The following is a 14,264-nucleotide window of genomic DNA, read 5'->3' as shown; positions in this document are numbered from 1 at the left end:
CAGGGCCTGACAAGTTCATGGAGATGGGGCGTCAGGGAGAGGGGAAATGAGGAAGGCAGGCAGTGTTAGCTGCAGTGAAAGGTGCCACCCACCCCCAAGGAACTCCCTCCCTCACATCACCTCACTCCCCTCATCCTGGGAGGTTATTGGGCTTTTTAGAGAGAACAATCTTGTCTCAATTCATCCTTATGGCCCCATGGCCCAGTCTAGGGAATGTCAGTGGATGCCGGTCAAATGATGGGAAGAGGGCCTCTTTATAGTGTTTATTAAACCAAGGACCAGGTGTTGGGTAGGGCCGGTGGGGGAAGACAGAGCTCTCACTGTCCTGTGGGTGTCCCTGTGGGACCAGCCCCCTGACGCCCACATGGCCAAGTATGGCTGGCTTTCACCCAACGCCTCCTCCCCCAACCCATCCCCAGGACACAATATTACAAAAGCGAACAAATGCAATGTCTTTCTTCTTTTACAAATGGCATGTTTCCATCCCCTGCCAGCAGGGACCTGGATGGGGCGGGGGGTGGGGGGGGGTGGGGGTGGGGGGGTGGGGGGTGGGGTGGGGGTTGAAAGTGACAGTCCATTAAAAAGGCAACAACTTTTATTAACCCCATGCTAAGGAGAGAGCCCAGGGCTGGGAAGCTGAGATGCCACCCTGGTGGCGGAGCATAAACATGGGTGGGGTCTCCCCTACCTCCTTCACTGCATTCTCAGTAGGATGAGCTGGGCTGTCAGGCATAGGGCCAGTGGGGTCTGAGGGAGCTCAGGGCCTGGAGGGGCTCCAGGACTGCATCTAGAGGCAGTACCTTAGGGGTCAATGGGCGCATTTCCATTTTGATGCTGGGGGACGCCGCCCCCCCCCCCCCCCCAACCCAGAGTGGGAAACTGGCAGGGCTGGGACTGGTATCCCTGAGGCTCCTGGAGGCTCCGAGGTGAACTGACTTAGCCTGTGCCACAGCCGGTTACCGGGCCCAGAGTGCCACCCCCGAGGCCCTGGTCTCTCCTCCTGGGGACGACAGGGAAAGGGCACAAATGGCAGGATGTGAGTCTTGGAAGCAAGGGGGAGCCCAGAAAGGGGAGAGGGGAGAAAAGTGCAAAGGGGCCCTGCTGCGAGGCTGGACATTGGGTCCATTCACGCTTCTGCCACTGTAGGACCTCAGAATAGCATTTTTCCTTCCCTCGGCCTGAGTCTCCCCATCTGGCACATGAGGAGGTGGACTAGAGTTTTTTTCTCCAGTCCTTTCTATAAAGTTCTATCCAGAGTTCTAGGGGAAGAAAAAAGGATGAAGTAGCCCTCACATGCCCAGAGCAAAGAGAGGGCTGTGTCGTAAAAGAAACCCATGCCTGAGTGGCTGGACCTCTGCCCCGCAGCACTACCTCCCGCCCGCCCTCTTCCTGTCATGGGTCAGGTTGGTCCAGGCCTCAGGGAAGGCACTTTGGGGACAAGTAGGGAAGGACAGCAGGGGACTGCTGTCTGGTTTGGCATTGAAGACCCTCAGCTTATGGTCTGGAGAGCAACATAGACAAACGGGCAAAACCTTGCTCCTGGGTGTGGGTCCCAGGTCCAAAGCCTCTCTTTCAATGATGCTGCCACACAGGCCTACAGAGTCCCTGCTGGCATTGGCACGTTAAAATATAAATTACCCAGGACCCAAGGGAGCCCAGGGCAAAGTCTGTTACATGGCCCCAGGCCACACCATTCGTCACAAGGTATCAGAGCCCCCAGCAGCTAATTCCTGGGTGTCTATGCAGTGCAGGGCCACCTTGGGGGTGGAGCCAGGCTGCCTGGGGTAGGTGCCCTCCCGCACCAGGCGCCGGCACTGCACGCCCTGGCCCACGCTGATGCTCTGCAGCGCCGGGAGGTGGAGAAGCAGCTTCTCGGGCAGGGGCACCAGGCCCGTGCCTGACAGGTCCAGCTCTTGCAGGGAGCCCAGGCCTGAGAACACCTCGGGTCCTGCCCACTTGAGCTTGGGGTTGCTTGACAAATCCAGGACCTGCAGGCCCTGCAGCTCACGGAAGCCATAGGGCACCAGCTGGGGGAGACGCTGCAGGCTGCCCAGCGACAGGTGTGTAAGGCCCGCCAGCCCCTCGAAGGCCCCTGGGCCGATGGCCGCCAGTGGGTTCCCGTCCAAGCTCAGGTAGCGCAGGGGCAAGTCCCGGAGGTCGGGCACAGTGTGGAGCCGGTTCCAGGCCAGGTTCAGGCTCTGGATGGTGGGCGCCGGCAGGCTGGCCCGCGCGGGGTGGGGCACGAGGCTGTGGAGGAGGTTGTGCGAGAGGTCCACGTGCAGCGCCCTGCCCTGGCTGTGGGTGGCGAAGGCAGACACGGAGACCTCGCGGAGCCGGTTGTGGCTCAGGTTCACGTCGCTCAGGGGTGAGCTGGTGAAGCTCTCGGCGGGCAGGGCGGCCAGGCCATTGTGGCTGAGGTCAAGTGACTCCAGGTAGCGAAGGCGGGAGAAGGCCGTGGGCGAGAACCTGGTGAGCAGGTTGTGGCTGAGATCAAGGCCGGCCAGCGTGGTGTAGCCCGGGCCTGCCAGCACGGACTCGTTCACCGTCTCCAGCCGGTTGGAGGACAGGTCCAGGTGGGCTGTGTCCAGGGGGATGGGCACGGGCACGATGTGAGGGCCCAGGCCGCTGCAATCCACTCGCGTCAGGCTGAAGCTGTCGAAGAGGCCAAAGGTCTCCACCTCACACTGGCATCCAGGGAAGCAGGACCGGGTGGTCTGGGCCTCACCGGCGGCCAGCAACAGCAGCAGGGGCCACAGCATGGTGTGGGCTAGAAAGAGAGCCACAGGTGAGGGCTGGCGCCAGGCACCCCATACCAGATGGTTCTAAGCCACCCTGTAAGACACCAGCTGATGTGTGTAGGCACAGCTGCAAATTGCCACCAGCCCCTCAGTGCCCCCAGACGCTTTCCCCGAATACCCCTCCTTATATAGTTTCTAGTCCCTATTCCTCTCTGGCCTTAGTCTCCCCATCTGTATAGTAAAGGGGGTTAGGCCAGATGGCTGGAAGCAGGAGAACTCTTCCTTAAATAAGATTAGCAGGTGAAAGTGGGCCTGTTCTGGTTGAAGTGAAGGTGAGGGCCTGGGGCCTTCCTTGGACGTTAAGGAACCCAGCTGGAAATGCACTGGACAGGACGGGTCTACAGCTTAGGGGCTCGGGTACTGCATTTACCTCTGCTGAGCCTATGCGACATGCTGGGTGCTGTGTGCTGGGTGCTGTGCTAGCTGCCTCCCTGCACGGTCCCACTTAATCCTCACAACCACAAAAATTGCAAGGCAGCAATGCTGTCACCACTTCACGAAGGGGGAACTGAAACTTAGAGAGGTTCAGAGTCATGCACGGTCACAAGTAAGTGGGAGTGAACCCAATGGCATACACAGGAAGCATGGCTCACTGTCGTGGTTCGGCAGGGGCTGAGCCATGCCTGAGACCCGCACTCCGGCTTCCCAGACAGAGGCCTCTTCCTGCAAGGGGGATCTGCAATGACTGTCTCCACCTCACTGCTTTTGTGGGTAACAGTGGTTGGGTCCACAGTCCTAAGCCCTCTCACCTGGCCTGGCCTCCAGAGGCAGGATCCTTCATTCCAGTTGGGGACCCTGTGCCAAGCCCCTTCCCCCTTGCCCTGCCCTCACCCCCAGCTGTTAGGGCTCTTACACTTCTTTGGCCCTTCCTTTAACCTAGGGCAGGCAGCTGGGCTGGTTCCCCCATTATACAAATAAAGAGATAGAGGCTCAGAGAGGAAAAGGGTTTTACCCCAAACCAGTAAAAAGCAGGGCAGGATTAGAACCCAGGCCCACTCAGTCCCAATTCCTCTGTTTTCATCTGCTGCCTCCAGCAGGATTGGCAGGAGAGATGGGGTCCAAGAGGGGCTCTTCGCACCGACACAGGCTACGAGGCAAGCCACTCCTCTCCCCAGGCTTCAGTTTCTCTCCCTGGACAATTGTAACAGCAGCTGCCACTGATGCCGGGCACTCCATGTACACTGTCACCTCCGGTCCTCACACCCAGGCGCGTCTGTAGCCCCTCGGACAGTGGTGCTCGCAGGAGGATGAGTGAGAGGGTTGAGCAGTGAAAGCCTCTAACTGGACAGGCTGTGGCTACACGCTCCCTCTGCACAGCAGCCACTCAGCCCGGGAGATAGAAGGCACTAACTAAGCCTCACTCTAGCAGGTTCTTCAGCTCTGCACACTTGCCCCCCTGCCCCATCTTCCCCCCACCTGTTCCTCCCCCTGGTCTTCAGGGAGGGGTGGGCCAGGGACCTGCCCACCTTGTGGCCTGGGGGTGGCTGTGGAGGCAGCAACAGGATAGCATTACTAGCCCTACATGAAACTTTAAAGGGGCAGCCACTTGATCTGCACTTGGGCTCGGAGCACAGGCAGGGAGAAGGGGCGCTATTCTCCCCTGCCCCCTATGTGGGCCCCTCCTCTCCCGCCCCTTTCTGCTGTAGAGTCCAATTTGAGGATTAAACCCGGCCCAGGTGCATCCTGGGCTTGGTCCCAATTGAGGCAGGACAGAGTGTTCCAGTGTCTGGAACTGAAAGGAACATATTAAGTTACCTCACACCCCCTTTGTTCCCCTGGTGAGCTTCTCACCGCAGAGGTTCATTACCACCTAGGGCCTCCTCTTCCCTGCTAAGCTGATCTGCCCATACCCACCCTTCCTGGGGTTTAAACAAACACCGAAGACACACAAAAAGGCCCTAAGATTACCCTTTGGTTCCCAAAGGTGATTATACAATGTGCCTCTTAAATGCCAAATGGCCCCTTATGAGCTCCTGCTTATGTAACACAGCCCAACTCTCCCCCTCCCCCGCTAGAGAGGGGGCCTCTCAGGCCTCGGCTTCGTCCTCTGTACCACAAGGCAGTATTTCCTGCCCTCCTCACATACGTTGATTCAACTCTCACTGTAGTGCAATGCAAACTGTGAAGAGCTGTGCACACGTGCTGAGTGGTCACCACTGAGCCCCGGAGGCAATGGTGGCGACAGCTGATATAGAGGGAGCAGGAGTGTAGATTGAGACCCGCCTGGGTCACTGTGCTTGTGATGCTCCCAGGGCACCGTGGACAAGGTCTCTGCTCAGCCCTGCACAGTGGACACCTCTCCCTGGGCCCCTGTTCTGTGCTAGGCCTGGACGTGAAGTGGGAAGTGCTGACAGTGACAGAGCCTGTCCTCACTAAGTGCCGGACACATGTTCCCTTATGCCATCCCGTCACTCCAGGAGGTAAGCAGCCTTCTGTCCATGTTACGGTGGAGGAAACCGAGGATGGCAAGAGGAAGGTAGCAGAGCCAGGAGGTGAACTCAGGCCTTTGTAACCTCGTCACTGGCTTGGTTCAGGTGGAACGTGTACTTCTGTGTGTTGCTGGGGAAAGAAGAGCTACGCATCCGGAGTCCTAGGGCCACGCTCCAGCTGCCATCGGCCGCTGGGACAGGTAGGTACCAAGCTTTCTAGTACTCAGTGGCTCTGGGGCTTTCTGAGGTCACAGCGGAGCTCAGAGGCCTCACAGGGCCGTCCAAGGCTGTTGGGAGAAGAGAAGGAAGAAATCTCTGAGACGCCTCACAAGTTTGGACCCAGAAGGGGGCAGAGGCAGAGGTGTGGGCTAGTGGTCTTTGAGGGTCAGTGCCCCTGTTCTGCTTAGAGGCAATGTCCCCTTTGGGGTGACATAAGGAGGGGTGCCTTCATGTGAGTGTCTCACGAGACGCTGGGGTCTGGCATTGCTGCTTGGAGCAAAAGATCCAGGAGCCAAGGGGAGGGCAGAACTTTCCCAGGAGGAAACTGAGGGAAGATAACGAAATCCCCTGCCGGCGGCACAGCCCCTGATAATTTCCAAAAGACCTTTGCTCATTTGAGCTGTGAGGGCTGCAGAGCAGTGCGTGCAATCCCTCACTTTAGTGTTGAGGAAGCTGCGGCCCAGAGAGCATGCGGTGACTTGTCCCTGGGTCCTCAGTGAGGTGATGGCAGCCGATGCTCAGGCTCTGACTCCTGACTCCAGGACCAAGCTTTCCAGCCCGCTCAAGACGCCCGTGGAATCTCCCAGGGATCTTATGGAGTCAATAAAAATAATGCTCAGAAGAGTCTGCAACCTCATGGAGGAGGGGGCTGATGCCATAATTCTAGAGATGATCATAAGGAGAAATTGCATGCTAAGAAAAGTATAACTATGCATTAAAAAAAACCAATGTAAATCGTAATTTTAGAAAGTCTAGAAGAAAATATGTCAACCCAGTAGTGGTCTTTCTTTAGATGGTAGAACTCTGAGTGGTTTAACCATGTCTTAATCTCCTTTTCTCCTCTTATTTCCTCTCTTATAGTAAAAAATATCTATAAAACACACTGAGTAATGAAGCTTCCTAAGAGGACCGCCTCATGGCCATCTCTGCTTTCTCTGATCTTGGCTAGCCACAATCTGAGCCTGTCTCCACATCTGTAAAATAGAGATGTTAAGAGCCATGTCACAGGCCTGTCACGAGGATGAAACATAATGGTGGGAGTAAGGCAGGGTTCCCAGCACAGGCGAAGGGTGCAGTGTGGACCCCCTGCCTCCCTCCACAGATGGGAGCGGGTGGGGTGGGGATAAGTGGGTGGGCCTGACCCCATCTCTCTTGCTCCTTCCTCCAGCAAATATGTATCAAACATGACAAAGCTCTTACCACTGCCCTGCTGGAAAGCAGTTCTTTCCTAGGAAGCCACACTATGACTATATTGTTTCTCAACACGGCTGCTGGGTCTGGGAAGGGATGAGTAACGTGAGTTCCTCTTCACAAAAACCACTAGCCTCAGCTCCACGGAGAGGAAAGGCCTTCTTAGAGAGTGAGAAAGCCTTGGACACCCACTTGCAGTGTGAACAGGGCAAGTCACTTTACTGGACCAGTTCCTTCAGCTGTGAACCTGGGATGCTAATGATGGTCCTATCAGGCTCAGAGAGGATGGCTGTGAAGATTAGACTGAGAAGACCAATGCCCCAGTAGAGAAATGAGGCCCCAAGTGGTAGAAGCCACATAATGGAAACACTGTACCTTTTCATTCTACCTATAATACCCACAGCCCCTGCAGACAGAATTAATCAACCACAGCACTAAATCGCTAAGTGCAAGGCAGTGTGCTAGGCCCTGTGAGGTGTATGTTGGGGTCAGGGTGGGAGATCCCAGGGCCCCTGTCCTCATGGGGCTTACAAATCTGCAACGGGGACAGGAGAACAACTCATATCAAGATCACTAGCACCTGCCGTAGACCCAGGAGATCAGGACTCCAGTTCCGGATCTGCTACTAACTGTGTGACCTTCACAGTTTTCTTTCTTTCCTGGAGCCTCAGTTTTCTTTTCTGTGTAGTAGTGACTCTGCCTCCCTCCCTCCCTCTGGGACCCTGTGATCTACCCTCGGGAGAAAGGGAAAGGCAGATAGGTATTCACCATGGAAGGCCAGGGAGGATCTCTGGCCCGGGATACATCACTTACTTTCCAAACCCTGACCTGCAGATAAAAGGCATCTGCTGATCAGCCAGGTTATAGAACACAAGGGCAGCAGGACAAAGGCTTAGTAACTGTACCCACCCCTGGTTAGCGGGGTATAGCATAAGGTCCTCTGGGCAAGGGCCATGAGCTATTCCTTGTTGGGCCCACTGTGACTCTAAGGAAAGTTTACAGATGGCCCGTGAGGTCAAAAGAGTCAGTGGTGTGGCCCTAACAGGCCCCAGGCAGGTCTCCCCACTGCGACACTCCAGACGGTGCTATGAGAACCTCTAAAACAGCTTTGGCTACATCCTCCCCCCTCTCAAAAACCACCTGACTTCTACTTTACCACAGAAATCAAGTTCCCTCTGGCACAGAGGTATCTGCAAGTTGTCCCCACCTTCCTCCCTCCTTCGGCTGAACTCCCCTCTTGATTCGAACCTATGGTGGCGGCCTTTGGACAACTCTCAGCCTCTTCTCATACTTTTCCAAACTCAGAGAATTCCAGGGCTGGAGAACTGGAAGGCCCCTCAGAGATCACGAGTAACTGAGGCCCAGAGACGGTCAGTGATTGCAAGTAAACGGCAGAGCAGGACCCAGGACCTGGGTTCTGATGCCTCACACTATTGCCAGGACTGCCGCATCCCCAGGCCTGCCCTGGCCCTGCCAGTGGAAGAAAGCCTGTTCTGTCCACTCAGGCTCCTGGGCCACGCCCCCCTCCTTTCCTTGGGCCGGGCCTCTCACACCACACTATCAACACACCTCCTTCAGACACACACTCGGTAAATTCTCTGCCTCTGCCGTTATTTACCCGCCCGTTTCCTGACTTGAAGTGCGAGCAGCTTGGGGCAGTGATCCTGCCTTCTTCATCTGTTCATCCCTTCCCCTACCTGGGGCCACAGCCAGGCCTGGCAGGCCCGGCAAACACGCTGGATGAATGAAGAGCCCAGAATTTAGAGTCAACCACGGGACTCAGACCCGGCTGTGAATTCAGCTCTGTACCTACTAGCCTTGGGCACGTCTCAACCTTGATGAGGCTCCGTGTCCTCGACAGGGGCGACAACACAGGGTTGGTGAAAGCATTAGGGGACAGCGTGTGAAACAGTCAGCTCGACTGCCACACCTTGAGTGCTGAATGCATAGTAGACAGTGATGGTGATGATTTATTAAGCTTCCTGAAGGCAATGACTGTGTTATTCTTTGCTCTGTTCCTCCCTACCCAGCTACCCAAAGAGGTGTCAGCACCCGGCGGGTCTGTGACTACCTGTGCTAACATCCTCTGGTCACCATGCTGGTGTCTGCTGACAAGGCCCCAACCTCCCTCCTCCTCTGAGGAGGGCTCCCTGGGGTTAGGGATCCCAGCTCGGGTCCTCCTGGCTCCAGCTGCCTGCCCGTGGTGCTGCATCCCAGCATCTCTGGCCCCTAGATTTGCCAGCTCCTCACCACAACTTCAAGGGGGAGTCCCTGGCCAAGGGGCGAGGTGGGCAGGGGGCCGAGCTCCCACCTGAGACGGGCTCTGTCTCCACCGGCTGCTCCATGCTGAGATGCCTCCAACCCTACTTATGTTCATCGTGAGCTCCCTCAAGCTGACGCCAACGAAATCCCCAGGTGGAAATTCCATTAACGTCCTGGCCCCCAGTGGCTTAGTCAGTTCTGGAAACGCAAGGCAAAAAGAATGTCAGGGCCAAACTCCCGGAGCCTTGTGGGTCGGCTCCCCCAACAGCAGCTCTAATGCCGCACATCTGTACAAACACGTCAGCTCGCCACGCACTTCTACAGCACCATCTCGTTTCGGCCTCACCACAACCCTTGACCACGGGGATTACTGTCCCTGTTTTGCAGACTGACATTCAGCTGAGGAGGAGAGGAACCAGGTCTCAAACCTACGTGTCTGAGCTCCAAATCCAATGCTCCTTGTACGGCTGTGCCCCAGCTTACAAGTGGGCACGTGTGGATCGTGCTGGACTATAATTACACTTACCTGTCTGTCCTCCTGTGGGCAGGAATGGGGTTAGGTTCCCTTTTATGTCCTTGGGCCTGGCCGCCGGGTCTGGCACAGAGCAGGTACTATATGAAGATATAACCAGCATTTAGAATACTACCACCTCGCCAAAGGATAGCTCTCAACCTTCCCAGTGCCTCCTCAACTCTTATCTGTTCAGTCACCCTGCAAGATCAGCAGGTTACATGGCATTGTATCTATTTTACATCTGCGTAGAGACCCAGAGAGGTTCGGTGATCTGCCCAGAGTCACACAGCCAGTGAGGTCAGAGGCTGGACTCAGAATCCAGGCGTTCTGACACCAAGTGCCTAGCCTCCTCCATGACATCATCCCTGGAGGATAATCTACAGGGAAATAGACAAGGCTCCCAATACTATTTTCTCCATTCTGAAGCTTCGCAAGTTCCCTTTGGTCTGAGGCATGTGTGGACACACGGGCAGGCAGTGTGGGGCAGAGGAAATGGGTTTTACGGTCAGGCACACCAGGTTCCAGCCCCACCATACCTCACCTGCCAGGAGGCCCTCTCCCCTCTGAGTCTGAGTCTTCATCTGTAACATGGTGAGAAACCTAGTACTGCTCCCAGCAGGCCACTGGGATGATTACACAAGGTAAAGTGAAGACTCAGCCCTGGGCCTGGCACACACTGGTGCTCACTGCATGTGGGTTCCTGCCCCCTAATGGGTGATTTCAGGGGCCAGGAAAGAAAAAGGAGCCGTGACACCAGCAGACCTGAAAGCAAGGCAGGGGCAGAGGACAGAGAAGACTACAAAATGGATTCTTCCTTGGATTGTCTCCCAGTGCACCACCCAGGGTCCCGCTTGGGCTACAAGCACTGACCAGGCTCTACCAAGGAAGTTGGTAAGGGAGTTTGGAAAGGTCGCAGAGGCCAAAGCAGGCTGAAAGAGTTGTGTCACCTGTGACAGAATGAGACTCAGCAGCTACCCCTGGGTGGGTGGCTCACTGTCTTCCCCCACCCCCCGCACCTTGCACTGGTCAGGTTCAGGAGACCTCCTGGCCTGGATTGCTCCAACAGCCTTTTTCCTGGTCCTCTGCTTCCAACTGCCGGCCATGCTGGGCACCAGAGTACAATCCCGACAGAAGACCGGGACCCCATCACTGCTCCTGGTTTAAAACCTATCCTGCAAAGACAGCTTGCCAGTCTAGAGGCCCGTCTTGCTCATCGGGCCCCACATCTCTGCACAGGCTGTTCCCTCGGATGAAGATGACAGAGACACCCTACTTTTCTTTGTTTTCCATGCAAACTCTCACTCATTCGATTCAAAAGTCACCTCCATGTAGAAGTATCATGTCATCTTCAAACAGTGACAGTTTTACTTCTTTTCTGATTTGGATTCCTTTTATTTCTTTTTCTTCTCTGATTGCTGTGGCTAAAACTTCCAAAACTATGTTGAATAACAGTGGTGAGAGTGGGCAACCACATAGCTGATTCACTTTGTTATACAGCAGAAACTAACACAACACTGTAAAGCAACTATACTCTAATAAGGATGTTAAGAAAAAAAAAAAAGTCACCTCCTCTGTGAGGTCTTCCCAGTCTAACCTGCCCGTCATCCAGTAAAAGGTCACCCTCTCCCTGGGCTCCAGTGGCCCCGTCAAGATACGACACACTGTGCTGTGTGGCCATCTCCAAATCTGACCGTCCATCTCCTCTCCTATGTGGGGCCTGGCCATGCGAACGGGATAAGCCAGATGAGTGAAATGTCCTAGGCAAAAAGCTTCCCTCTGCTTAGGAGAGGGTACCAGTGGTCCAAGCTGGCAGGATACTTAGGGCTTTCCCGGGGAGGCGGGGGCGATATCAAGTTTCGAACCATAGTAGATGCTGGCTCTGCCTTCTATTGTCAGGGCAATCCAACAAATGTCTGCATGATGTAATACAGACTACAAATCTCTTCTCATTTCATTAGCACATGTAATTCATTATCCTATTGAACATTCACAACAGATCAGTCAGACCGGAATTACTAACCTCATTTGAAGGATGAGGAGACTGAGAATCAGAGAGGTAGAGTTACTTGCCTAAGGCCACAGAGCTAGGAAGCAATGAAGTAAGTGAAAATAAGTGAAAATCTCCTTCCGACTCTAAGAGGCTGGAGCACTTAGCCTCCAGATTGGTCTCCCAGGCTCCAGCACCACCCACAAGCCAGAGGAAGGTTTCCTAGAATTACCAACCCCACCCTGTCATGCCAGCTTAAAAAACCCTCTAGCAGCTCTCCACTGCCTAAATCCCAGCTCCTAGGTCTGGCATTCAAGGCCTTCATATTTGGCCCCTGCCTTCCTTCCCAGCCTCAAATTGAATTCCAACCCTCCCTCTCCAACCTTGCATCTGACAGTCCACAATGCTGAACACCCCTGCGCTGTTTCAGAACATACAGAGCTGGGCAGGGCAGTTCCCTCTGTGGGAGATACCTCCTGCCTCCCTCCCAGGTGTATTCACCTGGCTTCCCCAGCCTGCTGCTTTCCAGCCTTCCCTTCCTGGGCTGCAGGGGCTCCAGCCCACCTTACTTCATCCCTACCTAACTTCAAAGCCACCCTCCCTCTCCCTCTTCAAAAGAGAAAATTAGTGCCTGGGAATTGGTCAAGTCAGAATGGAGGTGTTAAATATCAAAGTGCTTCCAGGTTCTAGGATCTCAGCCAGTCAGCCGGAACAGGAAGGGGGGAGAGAGGCTGTCAGCACCTGCCTTTCTAGAAGGGAAACTGAGGCCCAAAGAGGGAAAGGAAAGTGTCCACGGTGAGGCGAGTGGCTTGCGCCCATCCTTCACGTCTGCAGCATCAAGCAAAATTCTAGGTTAAAGACTGGGGTGGGTGGGGGTAGGGGCAGGGGAGGGAAGGTGTTAAAGGGTTATCTTTGCCACCCAGGATCAAAAGGAGGCTCCCGGCAGCCTGAGCCCTCCTTCTCAGGTCAGACCTGAGCTCTGCAAGTCTGGACTCATCCGAAGGGTAGAGCAGGCAGGGAGGATCAGAAGCTCCTGAGTCACCCCCTCACCCAGGCCAAGTGTGGGCGGGCACTGCACCTCAGGCCGTCTCTGCCTGCGTTGGTTATCGCCACCGCACGCTCTGCCCCGCGAGGGAGTTCTCACCCACTTCCATTACAAGGTGACTGCGGCTCAGAGAGGCTGAGCAACTTGCCCAGTGCCATATTGTGGGCCAGTGGACATCCCATTCGAAACTATAGTGTGTGCAAGGTTCCTCCTCCCAGCAGCCCAGCTGGAGGTCCCGGGAGCCGGCGCCGCGGGCAGCCGTCGTTGCTTTCTCACCTACGGGATTGGAGGGCTCGACACCCCTCGCCCCCGCCCCCCGCCCGGGGCAGGATACAAACGGAGAGCGGATCTCAAAGCGGAGCCGGGGGTTAGTGGCTGGCCTCTCCGCCAAGCAGACACATCTCTCTCGGTCACATACACTCTCTCCGAGGAGCGTGGGGCGGGCACCACCAGCTGCCCGCCCCTCTCCTCTCTTCAGCCCCCGATCGGGGGCCAGGACCGGCTGCTTACCTCTCTCCTCCCAGCAGGTTCGGCTGGCGTGTGCGGCGCGCTCTGCCCAGCCTCGGCTCGGGTCAGTCCTCAGGCGCTGCCGATTGCCCCACCCACCAATCCTGTCCCATCCCCTCGCGGCTCTAAGGACCCCTGGAGGTGAATGAGGGGAGGGCTGCCAGAGCCCCCCGCCCGGACTGCAGGGGGGAGGAGGACGGGCGCTGTTGCCGAGGAACCCGGAGAAAAGTTTGAAGCCAAGTCTGGGCCCGGGTGGACAGCAGGGGAGCGAGGAGTTGGGGCGGTGTCTGGCTCTCGGCGCGCACATACTCCACGGACACCCAACCCAGACACGTCGACAGGCACAGACCACGTACGCGGACACAACGATGCGCCCACCAGCACTCACAACCAAACGCGGGCCCACGAAACGTGGACACAGGCGCAAAACAGCCTCCTCAAATCACGGACATTCAAAGGCACAGGCAGATGCATGTCCCCGGACCAAATTCACAAAGACCCACAAACGCGAGATGCACGTGTCCGCACAAAGCCCACAGAGGCGCCGGCCCACGCCCACGGCCCCCGGTCACAGCCTTTGTCTCCTGGAAGCCCCCTTCTAGGTCCGGGTTCCTCACTCTGGCCGAGTCCCGGGCGTCAGGCCGCCGCTGCCGACGCCCTGGGTCCAGGAAAAGTTGAGGGGCCCCGGCCCCGCCCCTGGGTCCAGCGCCGTCCGCTCGCGGGATGGAGCTGTGAGGTTGGGGTGGGGGGGCTCCTGTCCTTCGCTCGCTGCGCGGACTCCCACTCCTCCCGGGGACCCGCACCCACCTGGAAGCCTGCGCCGCAGCCGCCTCGGCACGCTCACCCAGGCGGCCCGGTCGCGGGCCCTCTGGCCGGCGCTTTTCTCAGAGCGGCACGGCCCGCCCCCCGGCCCTCCGGCCCCCGCCCGCCGCTGGGCGCTCCCCGGCCCGCCCCGCGCCCAGTGGCGGCTCTGGCCAGCCGCTGGGCGATTTAGGGAGTGTCGCCAAAGTGCCGGCCTTTCCCGGCGCGTTCCCCGCTCCGCCCCCCGCCCGCCGGCGGAGCCCTTGCCCAGCCCGGGTTCCACCATAGGGAGCGTCTCAAAAGTGCGCACGCAGCTCCCGCCCACTTCAGTCGGCCTTGCTCCCAGCTTCTTGCATCCCGGGTCCCTGCCCCCTTCCGCGGAGCGCCTGAGCCATCTCAGCAGATGGCCGCACGGTCGGGAACATCTGGAGGTCGCTGGAGTGTGTGTGTGTGTGTGTGTGTGTGTGTGTGTGTGTGTGTGTGTGTGTGTGTGTGTGTGTGTGTGTGTGTG

At 56.9% G+C, this 14,264-nt stretch overlaps 1 protein-coding gene across 9 annotated transcripts; it reads right to left on the bottom strand.

Moving 5' to 3' along the window:
* Nucleotides 1–565: 565 nt before the first annotated feature.
* On the bottom strand, nt 566–13,857 carry TSKU (tsukushi, small leucine rich proteoglycan). Of its 9 annotated transcripts, XM_060303739.1 has the most exons (5): nt 12,956–12,996; nt 11,434–11,497; nt 10,430–10,585; nt 9,426–9,511; nt 566–2,767 (listed from the first exon to the last, which is right to left on the bottom strand). In XM_060303739.1, the coding sequence occupies exons 2-5, from the start codon at nt 11,436–11,438 to the stop codon at nt 1,698–1,700; spliced, it is 1,317 nt and encodes a 438-aa protein (XP_060159722.1). In that variant the 5' UTR covers nt 11,439–11,497; nt 12,956–12,996; the 3' UTR covers nt 566–1,697. The 9 variants fall into 9 exon arrangements, with proteins under 9 accessions (XP_060159722.1, XP_060159726.1, XP_060159725.1 ...); XM_060303743.1 differs by lacking the exons at nt 10,430–10,585; nt 11,434–11,497; nt 12,956–12,996 and adding exons at nt 8,949–9,097; nt 13,760–13,857; XM_060303742.2 differs by lacking the exons at nt 10,430–10,585; nt 12,956–12,996 and adding an exon at nt 8,949–9,097 and having other exon boundaries at nt 11,434–12,506.
* Nucleotides 13,858–14,264: the final 407 nt, after the last annotated feature.

The sequence above is a fragment of the Globicephala melas genome, chromosome 8 (assembly GCF_963455315.2).
Source record: "Globicephala melas chromosome 8, mGloMel1.2, whole genome shotgun sequence".
In the NCBI taxonomy this organism is placed as follows: domain Eukaryota; kingdom Metazoa; phylum Chordata; class Mammalia; order Artiodactyla; family Delphinidae; genus Globicephala; species Globicephala melas.
Note: the sequence above shows the minus strand (reverse complement) of the source record. Positions and strands in the feature narration are given on the sequence as shown.

Bases quoted from the DNA above. Each gene is read 5' to 3' on its own strand.
- TSKU (XM_030836001.2), bottom strand. From the start codon at position 13,259: ATGTGCGCGCCGAGAGCCAGACACCGCCCCAACTCCTCGCTCCCCTGC. The intron at 2,768-12,955 runs GTAAGCAGCCGG...CTCTCTTTCTAG, and splicing joins AACCTGCTGGGAGGAGAGAG to CCCACACCATGCTGTGGCCC.